The sequence below is a fragment of the Zeus faber genome (genome assembly GCF_960531495.2).
Source record: "Zeus faber genome assembly, chromosome: 1".
In the NCBI taxonomy this organism is placed as follows: Eukaryota; Metazoa; Chordata; class Actinopteri; order Zeiformes; family Zeidae; genus Zeus; species Zeus faber.
In genome coordinates this window covers 22,815,958-22,823,457 of record NC_137193.1, presented here as the reverse complement: position 1 = coordinate 22,823,457, position 7,500 = coordinate 22,815,958, and the positions used below count along the sequence as shown (strand labels likewise).

At 46.9% G+C, this 7,500-nt stretch overlaps 1 protein-coding gene across 2 annotated transcripts in view; it reads right to left on the bottom strand.

The window, feature by feature from the left end:
- Nucleotides 1–7,500, bottom strand: part of runx1t1 (RUNX1 partner transcriptional co-repressor 1) — a gene marked incomplete at its 3' end in the record, with an annotated part of 57,965 nt that overhangs the window by 12,115 nt on the left and 38,350 nt on the right. For both annotated transcript variants that reach the window (XM_080002564.1, XM_080002565.1), the window contains exons 3-4: nt 5,848–6,089; nt 3,314–3,403 (exon numbers count right to left, since the gene is read on the bottom strand). In XM_080002564.1, the coding sequence (XP_079858690.1) occupies nt 3,314–3,403; nt 5,848–6,089 (332 nt within the window). The remainder of the gene's footprint in view (nt 1–3,313; nt 3,404–5,847; nt 6,090–7,500) is intronic.

Sequence of the window (7,500 nt, the reverse complement as noted above, 5' to 3'; positions counted from 1 at the left end):
CAAGCGATTCTTAAATAATTTTCAACATAAATAATAATCTTCACAATGGTTGAGGGCCATGGAATTTTCAATGGATTTCAACCCTTTCCATAGCCTGCTGATACTCTTCTGACCCCAAGTACGAAGAAAAACAACTGAAAACAAATTAATTTATGTTCAACTGGTCAAACTTGTGCTTGTGCTTGCTTGCTATGATAAAATATCAATAAAATCAAATGAATAGATGGGGATCTGGTGTGGCACAACAACCCACCAAGAAAGAACAGAAAAAACAAAAGCAGTGCATTAGTGCTCCAAGAGTTTCTCCAGACTTCCTCTCTAACTACACACCTCAAAGACGAGGAAGATGAATGCCACCGAAGAAAACACATTTTTAGAAATGGCAGCTATTTTCACTCAATTTGGCATAACAGGGGCTTCTGCCTTGTGAGGGCGGGTTAGAGGGTCACGCAGGTACGTCTGCAGGACTTCAAAGACGTCTGATGGGGGGATGAGTTTTGAGGCAAGATGATGAAAGTGTTGCGGTGATATTGTTAAGAGTGAGAACAGCGGTAATCCTTGGTTTATGTTGCAGGAGAATATGGAAGGGACATTTTTCTTTTGCTTTATCCTCAAAAACATATTCTCTTGTCTTTCTTTCTTTCTTTCTTTCTTTCTTTCTTTCTTTCTCCCTTCCTTTCTTTCTTTATCTAAAAGTGTAAAATTAGGATCTATGCGGATGCCACCGCGACTTGCTTAAATGTATAAATATACATTAAATATGCCTCTCTGGTAACTATAGTAAATAAAATTTAGAATCATCAGAGCACTGGCCCTCCATTCACCTGCTAAAGTTAATGGTCCGTTAATCGTTTATGATTGTAATTACCCTAGAAAGAGGGTAAAATAGATTGCTTTGACCCCACTGAACCCGTCTTTCATTAATTGTAGGTCATCCTAATTGCCGGAGACATGGCATGCATTCAGAAGAAGACTGAGTCAAGAAACGCGTAGTGCTTCAAACACCCATGTCGTTTTTCACTTGATGAAGTACAGTGATCTGTTTCTGTAATTATAACATCTACAGCTGCGGGAATAAAACATTTTGCTGCACGTTCACCGGCTTGAACTTCATTCCATACGTCAGAATGAGAGTCAGGCTCAGGAAAATGGATTTATAATAAACAATATTTACAGTATTTACATGGCACATATACCTCCTCGCGATGCCGCCCTCAGTCTCTATGAACGTTATTACGCGGTATTCAGCGTCACCAAAGCACGATAAAAAACACAAAGCCCCGGACGGTTGAGACGGGAGCAAACAAGAAAGCAAGAAAACAGACGAGCATCTCGCTCTTCCCTCTGACGGCCCTCGATGAGCTCATCGCCTGCTCTCAGCAAACGGTCAGATACTAAGTTGTGGTTTGGAATTAGGGGAGGGGGGAGTGGGAGTGGGTGTGGTGATGATTGTGTGTCTGTGTCTTTGGGCTATATATATGGATGTGTTTGTGTGTGTGTGTGTGTGACATGCATTGTTGCAGTTGTGCTTCTGTGCACCTCCATGCCCCCCCCCCCCCCCGCTGCCAACAGCTCTCTGCTGCCATATGGTAGCTGGCATTAAAGGCCCCGCAGAGGGAAGACACTAAAATTAGACGAGGGAGAGAGCGAGAGAGTGGGAGAGAGAGAGAAAGAGAGAGCGAGAGAGAGAGAGAGAGAGAGGGAGAGGGATAGGGCGAGAGAGAGAACGATGGCGAGGAAAAAAAAAACGAGTTGCATCTTTGATTCTGCAGCCGTCCCATTGATGCACTAACCATCTGGTGAGGAGAGGAGAGGATAGGAGGAGAGTGAAAGAGAGGATGGGAGAGGAGTGGAGGAAAGGAGGGAGAGGAGAGGAGAGGAGGCGAAAGGAGAGGAGGGAAGAGAGGAGGACAATGGAAGACAGGAGAGACGGGAGGGGAGAGGAGAGGAGGAGGAGAGAAGAGAGGAGGAGATGAGTTGAGAGCGGAGAGTGGAAGCGAAGGGAGGAGGAAAATGTAAGAGGGAGGGGGAGGGGAGGAGAAATGGGGAGAGGGTGAAGGAGAAGAGCAGAGCAGAGAAACGAGGAGAGAAGAGAAGGAGAGGAGAGATGAGAGGAGGGAAGAGGAGGGGAGGAGGACAGGAGAGAGGAAGAGAGGAGGGTGGAAGGAGGGAGAAGGAGAGGAGAGAGGAGGAGAACACAGTGGAAGAGAGGAGAGGAGGCGATGAGATCGAACAAGATAGGTGGAGACTAGACATTGGGGGGATGAAGAGATCGATAGAAAAGACAGAGCGATTGGAAGGTGAGAAAGAAGGGTAAGAAAAAAAGGAGGAGGGCCACTAGGAAAAGGGGGAGTGATGGGAGAGGGGCGCACACACACACACACACTCACACACACACACACACACACACACACACACACACACACACACACACACACACTAGAGCGGATAGAAGCTCTCTTCACACGGAGGAGGTGAATGAATGCGAAAGGATGGAGAGAAGGAGGGAGAGAGAGAGAGAGAGAGAGAGAGAGAGAAGGAGAAGGGGGGTGGATGGAGAAGGTGGGTAACCAAAACGAGTGAGCCTGCTGTGTGCTCTGCCCTCCGTCTCTCAGCGCGACGTGATATGGATCTCAGCTCCGTCGAAATTCCAGAGCGGGACCCGAAACCTCTGCACCGAGCGTCCTTCACCGCCGGCCGCTCCGCTCAGTCATCGTCCACCCAGCGACCGCACCAAAAAAAACAAACCCGGCACACTGCCACCCGTTCACAACACGCCCGAAAAACAGTCCTGAATTTCAGCTTGGGGGAAGCCAAACATGGACCGCGGCGAGGCTCACGACCGGATGCGAGGAGCCGCGTTCCTTCCGCGCGTGGGAAATAGTCGCCCAAAAAGGGGGCTAAGCTCAAATAAAAATATTTAAAAATGTAAAATCGATGTGAATGGAAGCAGGGATATGAAAGTGGACATTGTCCAAACTGAAGTGCAGGAAGCCAGGGGAGGTTAAGAACTGCTGCTGTTGCTGGTATTTTCTGGTAATTTCACTTTTGGGCGATTCAAGGTTTTCATAGGACAACGAAACGTAGAGGAAAAGAGAAAGGGAAAGAGAAAAAGAGCGAAAGAGAGAGACAGAGCGGGACGGGGGAGGGGATGAGGGAAAACAACACGAACAGAAGTATGCACATCTGTGTCTGGGCTGCCCAAATGCTTTCCAGATTTGGTCAGGCAGACGCGCAGTCTGGCTGCAGCTCCGCTCCATACATTTGTGTGTGTGTATTTTTATTTTTTTTATTGAAGTAGTTCTGCATTTACCTTCAGAAAGGGAATGACAAAAGGTCGCAGGGGGAAGTTGGTGGCTTCTTGTAGCTTGGAGTGAAACTCCTCGATGGTGAGCGTGGAATTCTGGAGCGATGGAGCAAGAGAGGGAGCGGGAACAGAGGAAAAACACATGAATCCATGTGGAAGGCATTAAGTGATAATATTACTTATTGGAAGCTAAACTATATCCTGGCCCAGAGTGAATGATTTGGGCGCTCTAATAGGAAGCACATGCAGAGAACACACACACATCTCCTCAAATTAACCAGACGAGAAAACACATATGCATCGAGTTCAGAACATTAAAAGAAAACCCACTGTATCGGCCACAAATGTTTTAAAATCCTTTAGAAGAACAAAACATTGAGCGTGGATATTTTTTAAATAGACAAAACCTATCAAAGGAACGCTGCAAATATCAGTCCTGTGCAAAACGTATGCGAGTGCTGCCCTGAGCTCAGAGGTTTCCAGGCTTCCCGTCATAGGACAGAGTAGGAACTGGGAATTGGTCGGTCCAAAAAGACGCCCTAGACGCAGAAGAGAGATAGCACTTTTGGGTGTTTTACTGTGTGTGTGTGCGCGTGTGTGTGTGTGTGTGTGTCTGGGTGTGTGTGTGTGTATGTGTGTGCGTGTGTGCGTGTTTGCGTGTGTGCGTGTGTGCGTGTGTGTGTGTGAATGTTTGGGTTATATTTATCTCCCTCCTGCTGGCTCTTGCTTCTCTTTCACTGACAGGCAAAAGTGTATGTGTGTGTGTGTGTGTGTGTGTGTGTGTGTGTGTGTGTGTGTGTGTTTGTTTTGTGAGGTTGGGGAGGTTATAGGTGGTTCATGCATTCCACTTAATCACCTGCCAACAAGACAAACAAAACAACAACAACAACAAAAAAATCTTTCTTCTTTTTTTCTTGTTCTTATTCTTATTATTTCCACCCGTACTCTTGTGTTATTTCCCAGACCTGAGTTTTGTTGCGTTCAGGCTTTACATCTGTTCGCCCAGATTGCGTTGGGATGTTCTTGACAGCGAGTGGAGCCTCCCTGGCTCCCTTGCTCCCTCTCTTCGCCGCACAACTAGCTAATTAACGGTGTCACTCTTCTCAAAGAGAGAGGGATAGAGGGGGGTGGGTGGTGGGGTGGCAGAGGTATTAAAACCCAAAAGGACACAGGAGAGGAGGCGAGAGAGAGGGAGAGGCCTAAGGAAGACAAACACTGCAAAGCCAAAAAAGGAGGCTATGCTCTGTGTGGTTAATTAAAAAATTAAAAATAAAACCTCCCCTCCTCCTCCTCCTCCTCCTGCTCCGTGAAGCATTCTGTCACAATTTCCATATTCCCTCGCTCTCTTGTACTCAAATATTCTCAGATCACACAGGCCTGAAGTAAATAATTCCTGCATGAATTACACCAAAACATTTGGCGTTGTCATTTGGAATAGATGCTGTCTAATTACGCAGTTTGTAAATTATATCTTATAATGTGTGAGGTTATTGTGTGTAAAAAATGCTTACTATATATATTATTACCACCATCCTTATCATTATTATTCATTATTATTATTATTGTCATTATTATTATCAATTATTATTATTATTATTATTATTATTAGTAGTAGTAGTAGTAGTAGTAGTAGTAGTAGTAGTAGTATTATTAATATTATTAGGGGTCCGGCCCGCAGGTTCTTTTTTTATTTTTAATTTTGGTGTTTTTCAGGGTAAAAGTATCTGGAAGACGACAACCACAGTACGCACAGATATGGTTGAGGTCTCGTTAGAACTTGATGTTTCAGACGTCTTGTCGTCGAGTTTTTATCAATGTACATTTGGAGCAGAAATGAATGGAAAAACTGTCTGAATTTTGCTGGAAGTAGAAGAACGTTGACGGCGGTTTGATTCGTTTGAGGAGCGGGACGCTTTGTGACATCATGAACCAATGTATTTAAGTCTAATTTCCGTCCCTGGGTGCTCATTCCCATTCCGAGAGTTGCGCTGCGTAGACCGCATTGCTTTGCGAGATGAGCAACCAGGAGGCCACAGACTGGGAGAGACGATGCAGCCTTCAATGTAAACTTGGAGAATTGTGCTGTGTTCCAGAGAACCTGGAAAACTGTAAAATGCACCTAACACGACTAAACTGGACCCTGTGTATTGCTGCTTGCAGCTATATTTATTAATACTTTTTTTGAGTGTTGTATAGACATAGACACAGAGGAGTTGAAATCTCCACTTTTCATTTGAATCAATTTTAACCAGAATTGTCTAAATGCAATTCTGGCAGTTTTAAACGGAGTATGATCCCATTTATCTATTATAATGTTCTGAATAATCCAGATATAGAGCGTAGGTTAACATATGGCTTTGGAAGAACCTTCAGAACGATCAAAATGACAATCATTCATTCCTCTGTGATTTAGTCATGTTTTTAGACTCATGAAAGGAACACCCTTAGGAATAACCCAGTGAGAACTATAAATAGAAAAAAGGGAACACTTATTAAATAGCCCAGAATTATGAACCCCCGAAAGATCCACAACCACTCACCACGAGCCCCAGAACGAGTGTCCGGACGCGCTCGCCGATCTCGGGCGAGATGTCGTTCCCGAACTGCTGCAGCGTGGTGAGGAAGCGCTTCAGCTTGCTGAGCTGCCGCGCGCCGCACGCCGGGGGAAGCTGCTGATTGGCCAGCGAGGACGAGGACGACGAGCTGGGGCCGTTGCTGTAGCCGTTGGGCGGAGAGGGGGCGCCATTGAGCGCCGTGGGGGAGTGGCTGCTTCCGTTGGTTACTGCAAGGGACCGGGAGACACAAGAGAGCTAATGTGCAGTGTGTAAACAACCGAAAACAAAGCTTCTGATGTTGGTCCAATCCAAGTCAATTGGGGGGCGGGGGGCTCCTCCAACCCTACGCCCCCTCGTGGCGAATGCAGCTGTTTGGGGAATGTCATACCATGCATCAGCGACAGACCGTCACCACAGGAAGTGGATTGTTCGCAGTACATATTTAACATAAAACTCATCATTTACAACAAAAAGATGTAAATGTTTTCCCTCCATTTTTGGTAGCTATAAAAAAAATCAGGACAAGCCAGCTCGCCGATGGCACTCACTGCTATGGCAGCGTCGAAACCAACACGACAAGCCGACAGAGGAAAAGACACTTTGCCGTCTGGTTCGTGGAGGGGGGACCACACTGCACTGCAAGACTTTTGGAAGCCTCCCATTGATGTAAGAATATTCTGTTGTGAAACTCTGGATGAGTGTTGATTGACGGGGGCGACTGAAATGAGAACCTTGAGTATAGTTTGTAAAAGACGTTGCAAAGTCCCTGCCACCGAGATGGGATGTGGGATGTCCTTGACATTTGTTTCCTATCAGCGCGGCTCCTTTGAACCTCTGGCATCCCTCGCATTCTGAGACATTTCCTACCCCCCTTTCCTCCGCCCTTTCCTCCCCCCCTGTCCTCCCGCCCTTTCCTCCCCCCCTGTCCTCCCGCCCCACCAGTCTAAACAAGAGGGGACAGCACGACCCCCCGAGTCGCTGTGGAGGAGGAGGGGAAGCGGGGAACCAGGCAGTATAAAGCTTTCTCTCTAATAAGATTAGGGTTTTGTACAACCCCCCCAACACACACACACACACACACACACACACACACACACACACACACACACACACACACACACACACACACTCTGGCCGCCATCCAAACTCGCCACTGTAAAGCGGCGGGGAGACAAGGGGGGAAGAACTAGGGAGAGAAAGGGTGAGCGACGAGAGAGAGAGAGAGAGAGAGAGAGAGAGAGAGAGAGAGAGAGGACACAAGATACTCGAGCTACATCTGGAAACAATTACGGCAGAGTGGTGGAAATCAAAGCAAACCGCTTTGTTGAAACCTTTGGCGTGTGTAATGAGAGAGCAATGGAAGCCCCGGCGTTAATTGTGGAGAGGGAGCCGTCCTCACTCTGCCCCGGAGAAAGAGCGATGGCGAGCGCGAGAGAGAGAGAGAGAGAGAGAGAGAGAGAGGGAGAGGGAGAGAAGGTTGGAAAAACGCAAATGAGGACGAGAAAGCGGCAGACAAAGGAAGAACAAAAGAAATAGGGGGAGAGAGGGGACAAAATAACGCTTCCGCGTTCTGTCGCAACACAACGAGCTTCCAATGACAGGGAGGGCTTTGAACCACGCGCCCTCTGAGCCTTTGAT